General features: G+C 38.0%; 1 protein-coding gene and 1 long non-coding RNA gene across 3 annotated transcripts in view; one reads left to right on the top strand and one right to left on the bottom strand.

Moving 5' to 3' along the window:
- Window positions 1-338: 338 nt before the first annotated feature.
- Window positions 339-5498, bottom strand: LOC139826512 (uncharacterized). The gene is made up of 2 exons (XR_011736618.1): window positions 888-5498; window positions 339-800 (listed from the first exon to the last, which is right to left on the bottom strand). It is a non-coding gene; the product is annotated as an uncharacterized lncRNA (long non-coding RNA).
- Window positions 5499-6977: 1479 nt separating this feature from the next.
- The window catches only part of RIC1 (RIC1 homolog, RAB6A GEF complex partner 1), a 52709-nt gene continuing 36296 nt past the window's right edge, over window positions 6978-23390 (top strand). For both annotated transcript variants that reach the window (XM_065861245.2, XM_065861244.2), the window contains exons 1-2: window positions 6978-7704; window positions 19362-19469. In XM_065861245.2, coding sequence (XP_065717317.1) covers window positions 7564-7704; window positions 19362-19469 — 249 coding nt within the window. In that variant the 5' untranslated portion in view covers window positions 6978-7563. The remainder of the gene's footprint in view (window positions 7705-19361; window positions 19470-23390) is intronic.

The raw sequence follows: 23390 nt of genomic DNA, 5'->3' as shown, positions 1-23390 counted from the left end.
CTAGAGACCACACAGATGTCCCTGCATGGTCTCAGAGCAGAAGTTAGAACTCTTGGCATTTAATTGTCCTCACTGCTCTGAGCCTCCTGAATGGAAAACATATTCTGTTTGATGTGCAGGTGATAGGCATGAAGAAGAGCAATTTACTCATCAATAGAGTAATGAAAAGGCTCTACTTTAGGCTGATGATACCCTTGCATTGAATGGGTTATCATTTATTCAGTGATGATTTGGGATGAGCGATCAGTTTTAATTTACCTAAAGATAAATGCTCTGCAACCGGAAGATAATTTTAAGTTTGCAATAGACCATTAACAAATACAAAACCAAACCAAAACCAGAGTTTGAACATAATTTATTTTACATTGCACTTGAACAGAAAACAGCTCAAAAAACACTCTGACAGTGTCAATTTCAGTTTTACCTGCACCTGTATTTTAGGGATGCTGGGACGGGTCTACATCAGTATCAGTTTGGCTGAATCTGACACAAGGCACTTACAAAAAAGATGTTTTTCAGTGTAGTCACTGATCACAAAAAACTAAAACCCGATCACCTGTTTCTTTAAGACACAGCCAGGTCAGCATAGTCAGAAACAAGCTAAGGGGAAGAGAAATGAGAACTGGAATTTCAGTTGCCCAAGATGCCGAATGGTTGTAACACACAAACTGACAGGAAACCAGCCTCTTGAAACAAGTGTGTAATTTTTTGCATAGCACTTTGTGGATATTCACTTGCAGCACTCTGTGTTTGCTTCCAAGCATCTTGGGAATAAATTCCAAAGTTCAGATGATGAACTGCTAGCAAAAAAAATAAGAAGAAATAGCTGAATCAGTATAAACAAGTAATCAAAATAGAGTGGAGTTGCTACAGCTCTCTTTGCTTACCAAATAAAAGCCTGCAGAGAGCATTGCTAATGCTACAGGCATCTTAATACCCTGCCAGCGATTACTTAATATGTATGCATCTCAGTCCAGACAAGTGCCTACAATGAAGAGACACACAAGAAAAAATTAAAAATAATATCAACTAATCATATACAAGAAAATCCCCCTGTTCTCTTATTTTCTTTCACCTTGTCCCTTGTATCCTGCTTAAGAAGGTGCTTGCAAATTTGTTTTGCATCTTGACACCTGTAAGTCATGACCCTGCTTCTTGGATAGAGGTGGTGTCCCATGCTGCAGATGATATCCAACAGCCTACCAGGTCAGATTCCCATCCCCAACACATGTGTTCTCCTTTACTGTTCATCTTCAGACTGAAAACATTCTTCTTGAAATTCAATAGCATAGTCAGGGCACGATTTATTACAGATAACATGTGTGGTAACATCTACCAATATAGCATATATAGCACTACAATTCAAGTGCACTTGCGTGAGTTTCGGATCATACAACACAGCAAATGTTCGCAGAATTCCAGAAACACCTCGTAAAACCAATGATTTAAACGTATAAGATATGACAAGTCTAGGTCATCCTATTTACCAATGCTTCCACAGACAAGAACTCCTATATCTCTATCCATTTTGTCTGCAATGCCATATCCATGTTAATACACTGTAACTGCACTGTGCACCTTGTATTTCAGGTAGGGGGTGTTACCTGGTAAAAACACACAGCCATCACCCCAAAAAAGTTTAATTCAATTCTTCCCATGCATGGCAGCTTGCATGGTTCTTTGGACAGTTTGTTTACAGTGATACAGCTTTTTACTGATCAGAGGTGATCCAATCCAATTAAATGATCTGCAGTTCATAATGTTGGTGCTTTCCTTAAGAGGCTGCATTTTGTGTTCCAGAATCTGAAAGAATAAACATTTCCTAAAGCCACGACTTAAAAAATTATCCATGATTCTGAACATTTAATCCTCCTAGTATCAAATACCAAATACCTTCAAGGAATGCAATTCTCTAGACATGTTCAGAAACCACAATGGCTTTTGGCAAAACAATTGTGTTCACAAAGCAAATACTTCAGTGGCATGCTACTCATGAAACTAAGAGCATATTCATCAGTCACTGAAACCCAGATAATGAAGTCTGAAAGAAGGTAATGTATTTCTAAGCATATTTTCACTGACGTAGAAGAGAAAATTTTTTAAAAAATAACTTCCTACTGAATTTATAGAATTATGAAAACCAAACTAAAAGTCCTGTGTTGTTTCTACATGGATTTTATTCCAAAGAACCCAAATCTGCAAATGTTGTGGCAGTATGTTAAATCTGACAGCCCATGGTTTTGGCACATTTATTTATTGATGCTGACAATGATTAATCCATTAAGTGATATGAGTTGCTTTCAGAACTTCCAAATTTTTTTCTCCCTTAATATTTGACTTTATATATTGTATATGGCTGTTAATGCATGGGTAAGAGCTCTGCTTTGATTTCCCTATTTTCTCAGAGAGAAGTAAACATTAAAAAGTCTTTTGGGATCAAATTTATTTGATTTCAAACCTAACTAAACCATAACTATGACCACATATATTTCCACTCCAAAATTCACTAGCAAATTTAATAATTTAATTGTAAATTTTAGGTTTGGGTTCTTGAATGCTTGGTGATAGCCACATCTGAATAATATACACATTTCCAAAATTCAGAATAAAAATGTGTCTTTTGTTCAGTCCAGCCACTGAAAAAAACCCCAACAAACGTTATTACAAAACCTTATTGCAAAACACAGGAAACTGAGTTCTAACATTACTAGTTCATACTGCTGGTTAGTTACATAATTTGTCCAGAGAGGCGCTGAAAACAGTACTGTCTGACTTGCATGAAAAGACATACCACTATAAAAAGGGTGAAACTTATATGCTATCAAATGGTAAATGACATTGCCAAATGATTTTGTGACCATTTATGAATAAATGACTACTAGGAAAAATGGGTGCAATGCATCCAATTAATTTTATTACTTGCACTTTCTTTGCTCACTATTATTTATTCTATTCAACCATAGCTAGGTATATAAATAAAAAGTAATTTGACAGAAAGTGAGTAAAAATCTATCAAATTAATCCAAAAGAACTGTACTGGTCTATTCCAGGATGATTGTTTTGAGTGGTATAATGATGGAGCGTAATAAATAAGTATTGTCCCAGTATTTTAGGTTATGACCTTACTTTACATAAGCACCTATTGCTGACTTTGATTTTGCAGTAACAATATAATACACTGTTCTTCCCCTTCTTCCTAACAGTCTCTTCACAGGAATACTCTTTCCATCTCTCTTGACTGAATTCAGAAAATGCCTCCAATAATCAGTGTGATTTTTCTCTGTACTTTATTAAATCTCATGGCTTTGCAGCTGAGTAACCACTGTTCTCATTTTTTCTTCTTTTCCTTTTAAAATATGTAAGATTTTGGTGCGGTCTTATAGCAAATAACTTCCCTTTTACTGCTATGGTTTCTTTTTTGATTCTGGTATTAATATATTGACTTTTCTTTAGATTTGATCTTTAAGGATGTTAAAAACCATTATAACTCACTCTCTGAAATAATCCCTGTAGATGGTCTATAGGAAAATTAATTCAATATGGATCTGTTTCCAATGAAAAAGTCAATTTTTGGTGGCTCAAAGGATGACTAATAAAACAGGGAATTAAAGTAACAGGCTAATCTATGGCAATGTTCACATTTCAGCAGCAGAAATCTGCAATGTAAAGGAGTAATTTGTTCCACAGTTTTAAGAATTTTAGATGGTTTAATAAAGATATTTTGATGTACATAGCACAGATGCTCACATATTGTCACACACTTTCTGCAGCTTATATGACATAATGCCTGCATCTTAAAACAGCCTGGCAAAAACTTCATGTGATTAACTATTACCATGTCTCACTAAAAGTTTTTCTGTACTTCTTTTTTTGTTTTTTTAACCTTTGAGCTGTTGTTCGCAGTGATAACAGTGGGAGGAAGGGACATTTTTAAAAACGTCACACACAAGGACTGACCTTTCATAATTATTCATGCAACAGCTGCAGACAGAACATTAGGTGAGAGCAAGCTGCACAGCCTCAATGAAAATTCACGGCTATAGCTGCAAATCAACAGCAGGAGTCTCACAGTGGCAACTGTGCAGAATACTTACCCTCCTGCAACATTCTCATCCCAGATCTACTTTTGCCACCAGCAGTTTACTCTCCTTGCTTTCACTAGCTTGCAAATATTGAGATTTATGTATCTGGGCTTATGATATTTCAATCCCTTTGGATGTTCCCACAGGTCTGCTCGAGCAGCTCTTCCTTTTCAGGACACAGCTATCCCATGAGTGCCGTTCCCAAAACAACACAACTGTCGCTGAGTAAGCAGCTGCAAGCAAGTCTTATCTTCAGTTAGGTGAACTTGATGATAACTGACAACTGGACTTTTGTGCATAAAGGGCTTTCACAACTCTGTCAAGCTTTGTTATCTCAGTCCTACTGCTATATCCTGTAATTGCGCCTTGGTAGCCACTGCCAGATCTGCTCAAGAAACTTTCATGAGCTTGGTCCTCTGCGTGCATTTCATTTCTACAAAACTTTTGCATCCCAGGGTACTCTGAGTTGCATTCCCATACCACAACACTAAAAAAAATGTGCTTATGTTTTTGTACTCAAGTACAAACAGTCTATGATTTTTAAAAAGTCTACTATCATCAAATTACCATTCCAGGCATCTAAATATGTTCTTGATTCAGCCCACAAAAATGTACCAAAATGACATAGTTTAGATAATATTAATATCACTGATGCGAGGATTTTGATAGTCATGCTTTTAACAAACCCCTGCGCCATAATTATTTCTAATTTCAATTATGTGCCTCATGCCTTTCCAGAGAGAAAGCAACAATCACAGCAATGCAAACATTACAACGACTTCATCCTCTTTACTTTTTGCACAGTGTAGTCACAACAAAATCATACAATGTAGTTGCTATTAACAGCAGTAGCTGTTTTCTTCATTAATACTACTCTCAGCACACAGTCTGGCATTGTTCCACAGGAACAGCATGAGTTGGAAGCGAGTTTGCCTCTTATATGCACATGTGTCAGGATGCTGCAGCATTAACTAAGGAAGCTACAAATAAGTATGAAAGACACACAGGCCCCTTACTGTTTCATGGATTTTCTTTGAGAAATTTCTCTGTACTTTCAGCAAGTAAGATGAACTTGGAAAAACAAAATTAATCAAAAAAGATGATTCTAAAAGTCATACCTATTCTTCAGGATTTATTTTGCGGTATTTATTTTGTAATGCCAGGAATATAAGGGGAGCTAATGAATGAGATGCTGCTACAATCCTGAATATTATTTCAACTTCCTGATACAGAAGGCTATCAAAAAAGCAGGCCAAAAAGGGTTCAGAAAAGAGACTATAGCAAGGAAGGTGTTTGTAGCAGCAGCACTGACTGGCATCTGACAGCAGGGAATTTGATGGTAACACATTTCCAAGTTGCCCACTTAAAAGTCAAGGGTATGCACTATCTTGGCATTTTGCCTTTTTACCGTGTTTTTTTTTTGTTTGTTTGTTTTTTTTTTTTGTTTTTTTTTTTTTTGTTGTTTTTTTTGTTTGTTTTTTGGGTTTTTTTTGAGGTATATTATGGTTTTGCCTGGATTCTAACATATGCATTCTTATAACTCACTTCTTTTTCTGTGTTTGTGTTCAGATGAAGTATTTCAGCTGGAACGTGGTATTCATATGGTAACAACAATTTAATCCCACAGAGACGCCAGGAGAGAGCAGGCTTTTGGTGTTGGGACAATGTTCTTCCATGGGAACTGGGTAATTTGCAAGTAGTGAGATCTGTTTCGTGACTGCCCAGTCCAGAAGAACTCCTTTAACAAGCAATGCTGTGGGACTGGTTCAAGTCAACTTCCAAAAGAAAGCTTTTTCTTTCCAACACAGGTACTGCCCTTGCAGCAGTGTGGACATCTGCCCTTAGTTGTCTTCCATCTCCTTTTATTTTCCAATTACAAGAGGAGGCTAACAAGCCTCACTCACTACATCTGAAGTCACAGCTTTAGTTTCTACTTTTCATCCTTCACACTACATGGTCCCACGCTCTTTTAAAGTGTGAATAAATCCATTTCGGCAAACCGTGGTAACAATGGTAACAAGATTAAGGAACAGGTTTTGGATTAAAAATAACATAGGAAAAAAAAAAGTTGCTTTTTTTTTTTAGATTAATCAGATCCCTGATCCAACTCATCACTTGAAAGAAATGTTTGTTCCAGTGCCTGGCAGAGGCCTGACGCCAAAACCACGGTGCTGCACCTGCACCGCTCCCTAGCCCTGTGCCCGTGTGTCCCCAAAACGCGGCCTCGGCAGCAACGGCCCCGCTACCGACTCACAGGTCTTTCACGCCTGGACTCGTGCTCCTCCCCCACGGCAGCCCTCCCCGGCACCCCTTGTCACCAAACCACTTCTGCACCTTTTAAGTGGCAGGCTGGACGCGAGAGGGACCTGCTCCGTGCAAAGGCTCCGGGAAGCCCGAGCCTCCCCAGGCTGCGACGTGTCAGCAGCCCGACCGCCACCGCCGTGAGCCAGAGCGGCTTTTACCCCACCGCGGACACGTCCCGTGACGGGAGGCCCGCAGCGGGACCGCGCACATCCCCGGCAGCCACAGCCCGCCCCTGGCACCAACCGCCCCACGCGCACCCCCCCGCAGACGCCCAGGTGCAGGCGGTGCCTCTGCGCGCCTGCGCAGAACGCCCCTCGCGCTACTGCTGTCCGCCCCTCGTTCCCCCCGCCCCGCCTCCGCGCGCACGCGCTCCCACCGCTCATTCCCGCCCCGCCTTCGGCGCTGGCACGCGCCTGTTCGCCCGGAACCTTGACACGGAGTCTCTCTGGGCCGGGAGCATCACACACCTCTGACGTCACTTCCGCGCGGTCCCACTGCCAGGGCCAATGAGCGCCTCCGCGCGCGGCCCCGCCCCGCCCTCCCCCTCTCTCCACCCTCCCCCTCTCTCCGCCCTCCCCCCTCTCTCCGCCGCGGGGCCGCCGTCGCGCTCGGTGCCGCGGTGTTCGGGCGCCGGAGCGGAGCAGGAGGGAGATGGCGGCCGGGGCCTCGGCGGCGGCGACGACAGCGACACAGAGTGTGGGCGGGCGAGGCACCCGCAGGAGGGAGGAACCGCCGCTGCAGCCGCCGCAGCTCCCGCGAGCCCGCTCGGAGCAGTGACCGGCCGTCTCCCCCGCCGCCTCCCCCAGGCCGCGGCCCACTCGGCTCTCGCCCCTCCCCGGACTCTCCTCCCCTCGGCGGCTGCAGCGCTCCCTGCCCCCACGCCCGCGCGAGAGCACCGGCGGCAGCGGTGGTTGGGGGCGACGGCCTGTTGCCCCGGCGGCGAGGAGGCCTTGGCCGGCCCCCTCTCGGGCGGTGACGGTGAGCACAGGGGTCCCGCCGCTGTGCTGGGGATTATGCATGGTCGGCCCCGGGCCGTTGGTCAGAGCCCTTCGTCCGGAGGCCGTCGAGCAGGCAGCGAGCCCTCCTGCATCTGTCCTTCGGCTGATGTCCCCGCCGCCCCCCCGCCTAGGCTAGAGTGAGCTGAGAGCCCGCTGTTCGGGAAGGGAAATCTACAGCCATGTATTTTCTCAGCGGCTGGCCCAAGAGACTGTTGTGTCCTCTGGAGTCCCTGGAGCAACCTCTTCACATCCAGACGGATCCCCAGAGAGTTTTCTTCGCGGTGTTATCCCCATCTCAGCTAAGCGTCTGGTACTGCAGAGTGAGTATCTGACCTGTTAGCCCTCAGACCCAGCTCTTGCAGCTGAAAAGCCCTCTCATCTGCAAAATATTTTATTTTCGTTCCTGTTCCAGAAAGGGTTGTGAAACTTGACACCAAGTCTTACAGAATACACCATCGTTTTTGAATCAGAGGAATTAAGCCACAATGTTTAGTGGTAGCAATATAGCGTTAAGAAAATAAGTAAAATCAATGTTCTTGGAGTTAACACCTGTTATTCCTGAAAACGAGACTTTTAACCAACTTTATTTTTCGGTTTGGCATTATATAGCACATAAGCTTAAGAATATTTTTGGAAATGCTTTTTTTTTGCAAATATGCTTTGTGTTTTCTGCCTTAATGTGTCGTGTGTTTTATATAAAAGAACATATGAATGTAAGAGATATGAAACTTTTTAAACATGGGACAGACTGTGACATTCTGTGTAACACAATATAACACAGAAGTTTGCGAACTTTTCTTTTTGTGAAAAGTTTAAAGGGTTTGTGGTGCTGCACGGAAGAATTGTCATGGCTTTTCCGTGGAAGCTGCTACTCTAGCAACAACCAGTTTGACAGTGTTTGAATAACTGACATTAAATGCTTTGCTTTTAATTCACTTTGAATTAGCATGGTAACAAAAATGCTGTTTGTTAGTTTGATTTATGCAGTCAATGACACAGTTGTGATATTGACTTTACATTTTGATGCTGGATCCTCTTAAATGCTGCCTAGATTAGATCCTAAATCTGTCTAAAAATATCTCCAACTCCAGATAATTTATAGAGTTCATCTCAAATTACAGGAGAAAACTAACAGTCCGGTTTTAGAAAGACGATACTGTAAGGTATCGAATGACAGTCATACCCTTAAAATCTTGTTGTGTGGAGATTTCATCACTTTGCCTTATGTTGTGCTCTGCATGGCTGTTAATTATTTCCTGGGCTGGGTGCTGATGCTGTTTTTTTGTCCAGTTAGGACATCCTAGCCCAGTAACTATGCTGTGTGAACATCATCACATGGCCTCTGTTTTCTTAGGTTTGTGGCACATAGTATAGATAAAGCTTGCACTTTTCTAGTTTTTGCCAGTTTTTAAACTTACAGTTTTAGGCCATCAACGGAGCACAACTAAGCTTCTTTTTCAGGAATAACAGAAAAAAAATAAAGAAAGAACAGGTTTGTAGAAAGCTTCTCAAAATGTGCCCTGTTGTCTAGAAGATAGTTTACTTTATGGTCTGTTCCTGAGGACAACGTTCATTAACTTACGTGCTTGGACTTGTTTTGAAATATTGAATGTTGTGTAACTGGCTACAGACACAGCACTAAAAGAAACCCCTTGATGCAGAATAGTTGAGCAAACTTACAGGTCATAACATTTTTAAAAATACATTCTAATTTGGTATGTAATGGGTGCTTTTGAGGAAGGTGCTTGGCTTTGCCAGGCTTGGTCGCTTACTCATGTTAGACTAAAAAGTGTGTTACAATCTCACTACTTCTGTGGACACCCAGCTGTTAGCAAAATCCTGTAAGACAAAGCTTCCTGTTAAGGGCATTTTTTAAGAGAATCTCTTGCATTTTTATGCATATAGCTTGAGGTTTGGGTGTTATGGTGGGGCTTTGGGGGGGCAGGGGACTGGCAGGGGTGGGGTTTGTGTGTGTGTTTTGGATTTTGTTTGGTTTTGAATGAGAAGCTTAAAATTGTATGTTGCACTTCTGTAAAACAAAAATTATTGAATTATTGCATTCTAGAAAATATTTTCATTTGTCAGAAGTTTCTTTGGAACAAGGCTAAATTCTGGTCAGGCTGAACTAATTCAGTTTCTTGAAGTAGAAAAGCCTTCAGGCTAATGTTCTTGTTCAGACATTACTATCTCAACTATGTATGAAAGGTTTCATCTAAGAATGAGGTGATGTGATTGGTGGAGTTCTGGTTTGAATTTTTCCAGAATGGGGCACTTTGAAATACTGCCAGGTGTATGAATTTACATCAGTATGTGTATTTTTCAAGTGATAGTGTTTAAAGTTCCTTTTCACCTGCCTTGTGCTAACAGCTAATAGAACTAAGGAAAGTTTATCCCAAAGTATGGATCGTTTTCTGGTTTGAAAACCATAAATGTGTGAAGATTAGAAACTGGGATAAATGGTGTAGGTAAAAATAGATGGAATTCTGTTGGTGCTTTTGAGCCAAAAAGTTCTTGACTATTCTACATGTTATTTTGCAGAGAGAGACCGGATTGTAGATAGAAAGGCCACTGATCAATGTGAATGTTTTTGATCGTGCACAGTATTGGTGAAAGATTTTGAGCACACTCCCCCAATATGTGTACATTATTATTTTTTTATGAATTCTATGCATGTACTACTGTGCTAGTATCCACATTATCAAGCATACACAACATAGACGTTAAAAACTAGAATAGAATAGGCTGTTTCAGTTGGAAGAGGCATAAACCAATCATGTCATCCAACTGTCTGACTAATTTAGGGCTGACCAAAAATTTAAACGTGTTGTTAAGGGCATTATCCAACTGCATCTTAAACACTGACGGGCTTGAGGCCTTGAGCATGACCACCTCTCTAGGAGGCCTGTTCCAGTGTTTGAAAAGAAGAAAAAGAATTACATAAAACTGAAATTAACACATTTAAAAATTTTTTACTTTATTAATGGTACAAAAATATTCTCTTCTTCTTGCATGCCAATGGAATATATTAAATGCATCCCACTCTGGAAGCTGCTGTTCAAAGTCTTTTTTTTTTTTTTTTTAAATCAGAAGAATTTTATGGTCTAGGAACCTCAGAAGCTTTCCTTGGCACGAAGAAGCTAATGAAACAGTTTTCATTGATGGTATTGGAAAACTTGTTAGTGTTTTAATTCTGATAACGTTAAGTACTTGCGTGCTTGAAATGAGAAACTTTAGTTCGTGAATGAAGCTTTATGAAATGCTGAAACAAGCCAATTGATGTTTAATAGGTTGACTTGGGAACTAAATGTGAGGTCTCACAAGGCATCTCTGCGGTCCTAAGTGTTGTGGTCTTTCCTGCTTGCACCCATATTTTAGTGTCTCTTAAGGTGGACTAGCGCAGTTTTTTACAGGGTTGTTCATGCTCAACATATAGAAGCCTGGGGTTCTTTAGCTTATGAAGAGATCGAAGGAGCATTATGTTTGGCTCATTGAAAGTGTTACTCCTTTAACACTAGTAGCTTTTAATTTAAAATTGGTTTGATTATGGCATGAAATAAGAGCTTGAGACAGTATGGGGAATTCTAGGTATTCACTCACAGGGTTCTAGATATTAAGGGAAGATATATGCAAACAAGGAAGGAGATGTGATAATCGGTGGAGTTACCTTAGTAAGTGTTGAAGGGTTAATTGTGTGCAACAAGAATAGTCTGATGTAGTTGTATATATAAATATGGCTCAGCATTTCCTTTCTTTAATCTTAACAAACTTGTAACAATGACAGGAATAAGTGCTGGCCTTCAATATTTAATGAAAACTCCTGTAGGCTCTTGGACTATGTGCTATGACTCTGCCAGTCAAAACCAGTTTTGTAAGCTCTTTGAAGCCAAGAGTACCTTGCCCAGCTACTAATTTTGAGGAGCGTTTCTTAAATACCTAGGTGCTTATTAGCTTATGATTTGCATCTACTCTTGTTTTTAAACTTCCTGATTTTTTTTTTTTAAATGATCTGATGTTGAATCAGATCACTCAAATGAACTACAAGCTTAAGTAAAGCATGCATGTAGGAATCCTAGATTGTTAAATTATCTCTATTCATTTTAAATGCTGAATACGTCTATATTCAGACAGCTCTTACAAATCTTGTGTGCTTTACAGTCTCTAGCTGTTGCAGTATTAGAACTGAGCTGGATACATGCTTTAAATCTAAGCACACACATTATTTAAACAAATAGGACAAAACAGGGGACCGTGCTTCTGTAACAGAAGTGATCTCCACAACCTGGAATTTTGGCATGCTGTAGAAGGAATTACTTGTGACACCAGTGCTCATAGTTTGTCCTTTTTATGAATAAATATATTTTAAAATATGCATTTGAGTTTTTAGTCTTTTTTTAATTATAGGTGGCCATTAGAAGAAAATAAGATGTGTTTTCACCATGCTTTCAGGATTATACTTTCATCTCAGAACTGTAAGCAGAATAACTTACTGAATTATTTTATGCGGCTTTTTCCTAAATAGGATTAAATACAATCTTGGTACATTTTTTTTGTGAAATGTGGTTGCAAAATGAACAACGTATTCCCTAATAAAGATGTAAGTGGTTGTGTATTGTGAACAATATGACACAGATAACGTCAGTGCAAACTAGGAGGTCTTGCCTCTTGTGCTGTTTTTTCTTTAGTAATTTAATCCCTGAGATGCTAACCTCTTGCTGATACTCATCAGACATTTGTCTCAGAAGGCCATTTATTTTTATACGTCAGTAACAGTAACAATAACAATTGTGCTCCTGCTTCTTTATAAAGGAGTATTTGTGGTTACATAATTAAATAAACGAGAAGTACTTGTTAGACTGATGGATTTGTCATGTGAAATGTAAAATTGTCCTGTGAATATTCAGTAGGTCTTACCAGGCTTTCAGTGTCTCCTGTATTAATATAAAATAGATTACTCCTGAAAGATGTCTCACAATTACTTGTGTACTGGTTTAACTGAAATTGAGCTAATTTTCTTCATGCAACTAGAATATTTTATCCTTCATAGCTAGCACAGTCTTTTGTTTAGGTTTTCTATGAGAATAATGGGATAACACCGGTTGTTCCCTGGGAGAGAGTTCATGTTTTTCTTTTACTGTCTAGCTGTGTTTTTGGGAATTTTGAAGAGTGTAAGAACTCACTGATATCTTGGGTGTTGCCTGGAAAGCCAAGGACTTTGGATGTTCAGCTGCAGGTACAAATTGGTAGGAGTGGGGCACAGGCAGGACAGCACCTGGACTGACATCCAGGTTGATAAATGAAATATTTCCCACCATTAGTGTCATGCTTCATATATAATTAGAGTTGACTTTTCCAGCTAGATAGTTCTGTTAGTTTGGGTTTTCCATTTCATTAGTTTGGTTCCATTCTGGTTCAATTCAGTGTTAGTTTGGCCTTTTGCTGCTCTGCTGTTTTTCAGTTGGCCTTTGGGCACTTCTGCCTGTTATCTCTTTCCTCACTCAGTGGGTTGAGCTGTTCAGGACCAGGGTGCTCTGAGACAGTCTGTTTGGTGTGACTGGAGCTTTGTGAAGGGTTGTACTGAGAAATTTCTTTTATTTTTATTTTTGTGTTATTATTTTTGTGTTATGTATTATTAGTAGAATATTAGTATTGTTTTGTTGTCCTATTAAACTGTGTTTATCTCAGCCCAGAGTTTTTTCCTTCTGTTTTAGTTCTGTCCCCTATCCCACTCAGAGGGTGTGGGGAGTGAGCAAGCAGCTGTCGTGGGTTAAGCCATGACAACTTGCACGAAGAGAGAAGCATCCTCAGTTATGAATTCTGACTGTCCGATTAGTTGCACACAACAAAGTCGTTTGCCTGCCACTATGATATCAGAGTTGAGGTTAGTGAGTCTGTTCTCCATCACATGCAGTTCCATTTAATCTGTAGCAAAGCAGTTGGCAATTCATGGGGCTAAGGAGCTGCAAAGATCTGTAGAAAATGGCCTTTCTTATTGGCACCATTTTTGAGCAGTAGCTTGACTGAAAACTTTCACTTGGGAGAGGTAGTGATTGATAGCTCTGATGCACTTCTGTTTTTCAAACTCTATCACAGTAACTCATATGAAGTACAATATTGAACTCTTTCACGGTAGCTTACGTGAAGTACAATATTAGGAGCTGTGTCTGCTGTGTTTGGATGGACACTTTGCTGATTCTAAACTTTCCGGTTGCTTTTAAAACTGAATTGAAAGAGTTATGTTTTTATAATTAACTAGCTTTTAGAAATTCTGTTCTTACCACCTTGTAGCTCTGTTACTGGCAACATGGCTTTTTTTTTTTTTTCCCCTTCTGGTCCTTACTAATGAATTTCCCTCTTCCTTCTGCATGCATTTGTACCATCCTTTCTTTTCTCCACTTTACCTTTCTGGTTTATTAGTTTATAAACATACAAAGCTTCAGCCTTTAAAGTGGAGCACAGACCATCTAGTGATAAGATAAAGTGCACAATGTCACCAGGCTTTTGTTTCGTTTTGTCCCAGCTGTGTGTTTGTCACTTAGATTGTAAGCTCACCAGAACAGCATGGTTTTGATTTTTATATTGGGTCTACAGCCTAAGGAAGCATTGAAGTATTTGTCTTACAAAACTAAACAGAGTGTTTGTGTTTTTGAAAGAAATTACCTCTTGATTCTAAATTAGATTAATTTTTGATATCTAGAATGCTACGTTGTTAGAGGATATTAGGATTTTGACAATTTTTTTATGGCCATGCAGGTTCTTGGGTTGATATTCCGTTACAAAACACAAACCCATGTAGATACCGCATTGTCAGCTGCTAATACTGTTGCATGCTCTCAGCAAATACAAGAGTCTTCTTTCTAGACTTATCAGCTGTGAAAAACTGCTGGTGTTCCAGATATTCAGTGTCTGAAAGCTGTAATTAAAAAAAAAAATATTTGGAAGGTAAATTAGTAATAGTGAATTGGTGGCATTAAGAATGAGAATAATTTTAAAGAGAGAAGGCAGAATTAAGGGTTGTGAAATTTACTTGTTTTTAAAATTCAAATTACTTTGGATTTATAGATACAATAAAAAGCAAAATAAGTATAGTACAGAAGTGAACATGTTGGGCAAAACATTCAGAACTTCTCAATGTTCTTGACTATTATGTAGGCAGAAATAATTTGACTGTGCAACTTAACTATTTTTAACTTTATTTATTTTTATTTTGACTTTTTGCAATACATAAAAATTTTAGTATGATTAGATCAAATTATTGATGCAACATTCTTAGAATTTAGGCAAAGATATGAATTTGTTATTCATGTTTAATACAGATATAGTAACTACTTCTTAATTTTGCATAAAAATTATAGGAGTGCTGGTGTCTTACAGGAGCATCCACAGGCCTGAGCAAGAGCATTACTTCATATTTTCATTAATGTTTTGGGTGACTATAAATGGCAGTGTTCCTGTCTTGCTCTCTTACCTTCTGGATTTAGGTGAATTAATGCTAAGAGAGCAACTAAAAAGAAAGCACTTAGAAGTTCCAGTTGTCTGAATGCATACATGCTGTTAGGTGTTTACTTCTCAAACTTAGTCCAGTAGTTTTCCATTGCATTAGCTGACCTACTTAAGTCCACTGTATGCACAGTTTATCATTAACCAGCAACAAACCACAGAATCCACATTAAGCAAAATTCATTTTTCATTATTTTATATTCTCTCAAACAAAAAATGATTATACCTCTCTCCACTTGGTTAATGTATCATTTTCTTTGAAGCCCTTTGAGCATCTGAATTAGGACAGGCACTTGCTCCTGTGAGGGCTGCTGTTCGAGTCTGTTCTACTTGTCTTATTTAAAGACGCCTGTTCAGAGCAACATTCGCATCTTAGGTTAGGGTTTAAATGTCTATTTGATTTTCATTTACATCAAAGGTGGTAACATTTTTGTGCTTAGGCAGGTGAAGTGATATGCCATGTTTAAGCTTGCTGAGAGAATTTGCTGCAGGATTTGTATAACTTGTTATGGCTCAGTGTCGTGAGACTATTTATGCTGCTCATAGTTATTGCTTAAAAAAAAGAAATGGGAAGGATGGTGATATTTGGTCAGGTAAAATTAAGTAAAATATTAACAAATTTAAATTATTTCAATTATTTCACCATGGTTGTGTAGTTTGGATTGTGTTTGGGTTTTTCTGTTTGTTTGTGGTTTTTTTTAATTGTTTGTTTAGGTATTTTGTCCTAATGTTGATGCAAAATTCATCTTTCTTAGCGGAAGGTCCAAAGGAGTTCATATTGTACAGCAACAGCTAATAATGAAACAAAAGTGAGTTTTAAAGTAGTGTGAGTTAGCTATCTTTGCTCATGAAGGTAGCTTGCAATTTCCATATTTGTCATCTAAAACACATTGCTTTCAGCTGTGTCTTGTGAATGTTGTCATAATCTCACATCAGTAAAGCAGGCATGTTTTATGCTAGGAAGGCATTGTTGAGAAATGTGAAGATTTCCGAGTAAGAGCTCCTGTGTGTCTTGTGAAAAAGTAGCCAAGGTAGCTGAATGGTGTGTAAGAAGGGAAGGAGAGGTGGAAACAGTAAGTTATCTTTCTCTCTTTCAGCAGCATTAGCTAGAGCACTGGAGAATTTTTTTTAGTCTTTAATAATGGTACTACTATATTCTCTTTGTGGTTATCTTTCCCTTTTTTTCCTTTTAATCTTTTTTGTTATCTTGTGAGTATCTACCTGCACTGTTGATAAGTGAGTGACATTTTGTCTGACCTTACTTTCCTTCTGAGAGGCAAAATGTACTGTATCAAAATGCTAGATATTTTCTGCAGCATATTGTGAAATGGTAGATATGCTTCATATCTATTTTGGGAAGCTTTTTCTAGCAATTCGATTAAAGAATTACTTAGTTCTTCCTTCCTTAGCCTTCTGTTCTTTCTTTCTTAAAAACAGATGATGTTTAGTTCTGGTTTTTAGTCTTTTTTTAAAAAACAAACAAAAACCGATTCTTTATTTGTCAGGTCACTTGCTATGTTTCTAGAATCACCAGTTTTACCAAAAGCTGTGGGTCTACCATTAATATTTACAGCAAGCAGATTTTAAGCATTATAAAAAGGAGGATCAATATCTTGACTTATTTGAGACAGGGTTCATGTTTCATTAGTTGTGCTTAACTAGATTTCTTCATAATTTTAATAGCTGCATGGAGAAGTGTGAAGAGGGAAAAAAACATGGAGTTTTCCTGAAGCTGACCTGGAGAGCTGGCTTTTCCAACAGAAACAAATGTAAAGATTTAGGAAAAATTTTGTGTAATAGAATCGAAATTCTGACTGTTTCCACTCAAGCTATGAGTTAAATATCTAAAACTAACTAGAGAAAATTACTGTATTAACTAGGCCTGTATTTTTCTTAAACTGTGCATTTAATGGCTGCTTCTACTTGAGGCAAGTAATTAAAATTAGGCTGCTATAGTTGTCTTTATGGAATATACGTCTTTGGTCACTTCAGATATAATAAATGCCTTCAGATGTAAAACGACCATTTCTCTTGCATGAGCAGAGCAGGATAGCAAGCTGCTCTTCTAGCTTTGTTAACCTTGTACCAGTAACATACTTTGTATGTTAGGATTTTCCTCACATATGAAAGAATGCTTTTGAGTTGTGGAGTATGTGGCAATAGATCCTATCAGTGAAATATTTAGGGTTTAACCATTAGCTAGGTAGCCTTTGTGACCTATTGAATTAAAAGTGTGTCTGCTTTCTAATAAGAAATGAACCTACTTAAACTGTAAGACTGTAAGAGCTCAAGCAATCATTTTTGTCTTCTTAATGTTAATTTGTTTAGTCCTCATCTGTAAGGCACAAGATGATATCAGTATAGAATTCAACTTGTATAAATTTTATAGCTGCTGTGTATGCAGACCATTCTGCCAGGTTCTAAGGTATAATAGCTTTCTTGTGAATAAATGTCACAAGAACATTACAGTATCAGTACTGTCATTGTGTTCTGTAAAAGTAGCAATATAGAAAGAACACTGTTGTGCATTAATGAGCTTCTAAAACTTTTTTGTTTATGTTTTTTTGTTTGGTTGGAGTTTTTTGGTGTTTTTTCCTCATGCTGCTAAAATGCTTGAGGCACAGAAGTGCTTGAAGATCAGCCTCCAAATGTGCAGTTAATCTGATGCAGATTAACCAAGCTTGTACTATCAGAAAGCACTTTTTTCTCTACATACCTAAGGCAGTAAAGGTGGGTCTAAACCAAGCTGTGAAAGGCTATGTATTATAGGTCATGAAAACAATCAATAAGATTCTATTAATAATTAGTTACCTATTTAATGTTATGTAACTTGATTTGCGAAAGAAGCCATGTGAATTGAAAAAGCTGGTGTAAATAGTTCTTAGGGTTAAGATTAGTTTGCTTGTTATACTTTACAGTATAAATATTTAACTTCATTTTTGATAATTAAGTTCTGTGTGGATGTGCAATTTGAGTAATAATGCCATTTACAGGATACAGAGTCATACTATGAATTTACCAAGGCTAAGACTGCCTGTGTGACATTAATTCAGCTTCTTCTTTATATGTGTGGTGAAAAATCTAATTAACTTTGTTTTGTACTGTTTTTCCCTTTAAATTAGTTTTGTTTGTGAGTCTACTTTTTCTTAAGGGAAACTGAAGCAACTGATTCTAAATGTGATGGTAGTAGATATCCACCTAATTCTGGGGTAGCAGACACATGCATGATTTTGGGGTAGAATTAATGTTTTAGATTTGTTGTACCAGCTTCTCCTGTTTGAGCAAGCAAACTATCTATGAACAATAGGAAGTTGCCATTACTTGTGGCCGTAGTGGTGGATGACAAGTTTTGCCAAACTGTTTCATAATTACTTTCAACCAAAAAAAAAGTGTGATTACTGTTTAGCCTTTTGGTTCCTTTCCACAGGCTGGAAAAGTCTGCTCTCTTTGGTACAGAGTTTGCTGCTACAACTCTGAAGAAACATTGGCATTGATAAAGTCAGGGAGAGCATCTGCTATGAAGATGAGGAGAAATGTCTTTTACAAAAAGTGTGGTTTGTTTAATGTAACTGAAAGCTGAGAAAATACATCTAACTGATATATATGCACATACCTCTGAGTAGTCGATGGCAGCAGAAGGGGGCATACCTGTCTAAGCTGAAAACTATTATTGGTTCAAGAGCAAGAAGGTATAGACAGTTCTCAAATATATTTGAGGGGGAAGAATGTTTCTAAGCACTGGAGCAAGGAAGGGTAACTTTCCATTAGTTTTTTTGTCACAGCTCTCAACTGCTTCCGTGAAGGGCAATGAAGGCTTAGTGCCTGTGGTAGCTTTGTCTGGGCTTCCTGACCCCGAAGCACTTCTCTGTTCCCAGGAGTAAAGGTGCTCGTAGGTGCAACTTATCACATGCAAAATCTTTTCAGCAAATGTAGAGGTGTATTTTCTGCACAATTTCTGGTGACCTTTTCTTGAAGGGATATAAACCAGATTTCCTGATTATTATTCTCTTTAATATAATGGCCCATCCAATTAGTAGAAACTAAGCAAATGAATTGTACTAAATACATTGCGTAGAATATTTCATCCTAGTTAACTTGACAGTCTTTTTCATTATAGGAACCAATTTGAGGTAGTTTTGTTCATCTGAAGCATCAGTCACCCTTTGTCTGACTTGGAACTACTTCTGTATTCTGTAATGACTCCTTTCTGGGCAAACACAGTATTTTATTTAAATGTTCTGGGTTCGAAAGAGTGAGATTAGGAATGGCAGTGTGGCTGGATTTAAGCATAAACTCCATTTAAAACCAGTGTTGTGCAATGCATTGTCAAATAAGCCCTAATCCTTTTAACCTCCCTCTTCAAGGCAACAGTGTTGTTGCTGTTAAGGAAACATAGTTGCTTAAAGTTACATCACAATATAACAAGCGTCCCATTCCTTCTGGATATGAGATATAATAATAATTATTTTTTTTCCTTCAGCCCAGTGTATTAATCGTAAGCTACAAGGAAGTACCAAAAGCAGCTTCTCAGTTTGGACCTTATAGACAAGCAGAATGGCGGCCTGACAGCACCATGATAGCTGTTTCAGTAAGTAGGGTTTTTTCTTCTTACTGTAATTAAAATATTGCAAAGAGAGTGTTGTATTACCAATGTCTGTGCTTATGCAAACCTGCAGACTGTATATACATTTAATTGATACTTATCTTGTGAAAATATATAATAGTACCTAGGCTTTTCGGATGATAGGAGCTTCCTCTAGTAGTTTTCATTAGTCTTCTTCCACTGAAGAACAAACTGCAGTTCTTTATATTAAAATAATATGATGTGTTTGCTAGGGCTGATACAGCATCTCATGACTTTAGTAATGTGATCACAAAGAATAAAGGAATCTGAAGACATGTGAATGAAAGAAATAGTTGAGGAGTTAGGTGACATAAGCATATTTAGATCGATAAACAGGGTTTACAGATGTTTCTGAAAGGTGGATCTTAGGAGGACAGAACTGTGGCTTTATTAAGATGCAGTATCTTGTGGTGTTAAAAAAAATCCAGAACACAGAAACAAGGGCAGTGATAGGTGATACATAGATTCTTCTGTTAAGAGTCTTAAAGGTAAAGATGAGATCTTGTCTCACTGGAAGTTTTTGTTTCCTATCTGGTACTATGGTCACAGTGCTAAAGTGGAGTATTTCAGCACCAGCATTTAAAAATTAATTCAAGGTGGACACAACAAAGGTGTAAGTAGAGTTTATAGAGGTCAGAATATGGATGTCACTCTTGGTGACTTTTGGTCAGATCTTAAGTTAGGACCAGGTCTTAAATTGTGTAAGTTTGTTTTTTTAGCTTTTAAAATAAAGGCTGTTGTATTTCAGATTTTCTTGTGAGAAGGTGCAGGATAAAAGAACGAAGTCATTAAACTTGGCCATCAGAAGCTGATGATGTGGAGTTATAAATTGAGTAACAGCTACTGTATTTGTTGGTACACTGGCTTCATCTCCTAATATAAACCTTTTTTTTTTTTTTTGCTTAAAATGCCAGTAATGCTTTGTATTTTTTAACCAATCAGATATTGTTATCTTAGTGGAAAATACCAGATGGTTTGTGGAATAGTTCCTGTCTCTACTAATATCACCATAACTCTAAATCAACTAAACTTCCTGTGCTTCTGTTTTCATGTGTGTAATGCCGGGCAGACTTTTCTGAGTACTTGGTTTAGAATGTTTAAGTCGCCTAAAAGGATCTTGTGGATTCAATGCAGTAAAGTATTTCTCTTAGTATTAGATTATATTTTCAGCTATCAAATGCTAATGGTTACCAGCAAAGGCTGAAGGGAGCCTGCTGTAACTTTACTACAAAGAAAAAATAATTCTTGAATTTTATAATACAGCATATAATCACAAGTAAACTGTCCAAACACATTTTAATTATATCTTTATGCAGCAGTTCAGGAGAGATGTAGGCTGTTGTATTTAATTAGTTTGCATATTATGATTTTTCTGTGATGTTGGCTTCCTTTTGCTTGAGAGACCTTATGGTTTAGCTGACAGTCAGACTAGCTTTAATTTCTGCCAGTTCAGTTACTGTACTTTCAAGTTTTTCTGCAGCTAAATGTGTAGTGTTCTTTTTGGCAGAACTCATCAGAATCTACATGCCCATAAAGTCTCAATTTGTAAATAGACAGTTCATATGAAGTAATGAATGTCATGAGGTTTCTAAAATTTTTCATTTCTTCTGGTTATCTTGTATCTCCTTGGTGTTAATGAGTCCTACTGAAATGATTCCTACCACGTTTACAAATGTTAGTATTTTTGTTATAGAGACAGGACTGAAAGGCAGGTTTGAGGGGTTAATGAAGATGGTGTTCTTGCTCATGCATACTTTTATCCCCAAGTAAAACTATGAACTTTCCAAGAGAATTTCTCCCTTCTTTGTGACTTTTTCTTAAAAAGAAAACTACCAAGTAAAAATAAAGGAGCAATAGCAAAGCTAATTATTAATTAAAAAAAACCCAAGTAGTTTGTACTACTAGTTTTGTTGAACTGAGTTAGCTTCAGTTAATTACTGAAGACCTGTGCAACAGCTAAAAATACTATTTTGAAAGCTAGGTTGGGTGATTTAGTTTCTGGCCTGTTACTACCTGTGTGCTTGAGTTTCTTGATTGTAGTAGTTTTATGTAATAAAATTATGTTTTACTTTGTTTTTAATAAGGTAAACAAAAGGCTTAGTATGTACTTACTAGCCAAGTGGTACATTCACTTTTTTCTTAATGACATAATGATTGAGAAGGTAGTCTGGATTTAATGTCCATTACAGTAGTGATATACAGTGGTTTTTGTTTCTATCTCTCAGAGTGTTCAGAGCATCTCTATGAAAATAAATAACTTTTCAACATATGCTTTGAGATGATTATTATTTGTACTGAAGGTAAACTTTGGTCTAGTATATAAGGCCTCATAAAAATATGTCAAGCAGCTTTAATGGTAAGCAGTTAAACTTAAGCAGTTCTCACACTGGGATCATCCTCTAGCAATTCTAACTTCTACTACTACTAGTAACTTCTGTTGCTGAGCTGTTGTCGTGTTTTCTAATCTGATATTTTTTTCCATGATATTTTGTAGTTTCTTCTCTCATATTGCTGCATTTGTAATTTTTCCAGTGTTAACTAGAAAATATTTTGTTACTTGGCTAGGTTAGTACACACGCTCAAGGTAGGTAGTTCTATTAATTAAACAAACATGTCAATTGGGTTGAGATGCTTCAATACATAGATATTTTAGTCCTTCCCCTGCTACAGGCAATCCTCCAATATAGACTGTTTTTCAGTACGCATTCCCTTAGCTAAGGCAGAGCTTTGTTAAACATGTAGCATACCAGAAAACATGTAGTGAAATACCTTGCAAGGTACTGTATGTTTATATTTTTGGCTGTCAAAGGTGAGAATTATCAGGGAAAGGATGACAGTGGTGGTTACTTTAGTAAGTTTTGTTGCAACATGGACCTTTCTAAAGCAATGTAGAAACCTATGTGAATGAATATGATCAGTTGGCAGGGAGCATATGGTTGAATGCTTCTGCATGTCATCCAGCTTGTCATGGAATTTGATGTTCTATTTAGAAATGACCCTGTACCAGTAGCAACTTCATGCTTTGAACAGTGTTCAGTATGGCCCTTTTGTACCTTAATATCAGTATAAAGATACTTCATGGTATTGTTTTACTTTTCCTTCCAGGATAAGATAGCTTACAGGTTAAATATTTAATGATGTAATGGAAAGAACCTGTAAAGATGGTAGAAATGAGCAGGTTTCTTTAGCACATAATACCTGAACATCATATTACTGTGCATAGAAATGCTTCCATTTATTTTCAGCCTGTCTCAAGCTCACCATTGTGGTTCAAATTTTATTCTTACATGAGAAAGGTATTTGCTTTGAGAATTCTGTTTCTTGACTTTGAAGCTGAAACATGAGGTTTTTTCATAGCATAAAGCAAAATGTTTGACTAGGGAAAAACATGGCATCTGTGAACTCATAAACTAAGATAACCTTTGCTTTTTCGTTTATTCAAAGAAAAGGAAACTAACCTTGCAAAGCAACTTGAAACCATTAATTTCAGTGCTGCTTGTCTCCGGTGCTTTGTGTATATACCCAGCCCATATTAAAATGATCAGATGGAAATGGTGTTTAACCAAAATGCATTTGCCAATTTGCCTGAAGGGTAAATTTCTGCTTTAAACAAATTGTACTTCTTTGAACAACTAACCTATTGGTCATCTGCCTCTCCTGTGCTTATACAAACACTGGATCAGCTTCTAGTCATGACTGGAACGTCTGATAATTATTGATTTATATTTGTTCTCTAAATAGCGTTCTAGTTTGAAGTTAGTCTTCCAGAATGACAGAGTATGACTCGGGATTGAATTATAATAGAATTTGTTTCAGACACCTGAAGATTTTGAAAAGCTGTTATGTAGATGCTGTGTGACATGAGGATTTTTTGAAAACTGGATG

This window comes from Patagioenas fasciata, chromosome Z, assembly GCF_037038585.1.
Source record: "Patagioenas fasciata isolate bPatFas1 chromosome Z, bPatFas1.hap1, whole genome shotgun sequence".
In the NCBI taxonomy this organism is placed as follows: Eukaryota; Metazoa; Chordata; class Aves; order Columbiformes; family Columbidae; genus Patagioenas; species Patagioenas fasciata.
Note: the sequence above shows the minus strand (reverse complement) of the source record. Positions and strands in the feature narration are given on the sequence as shown.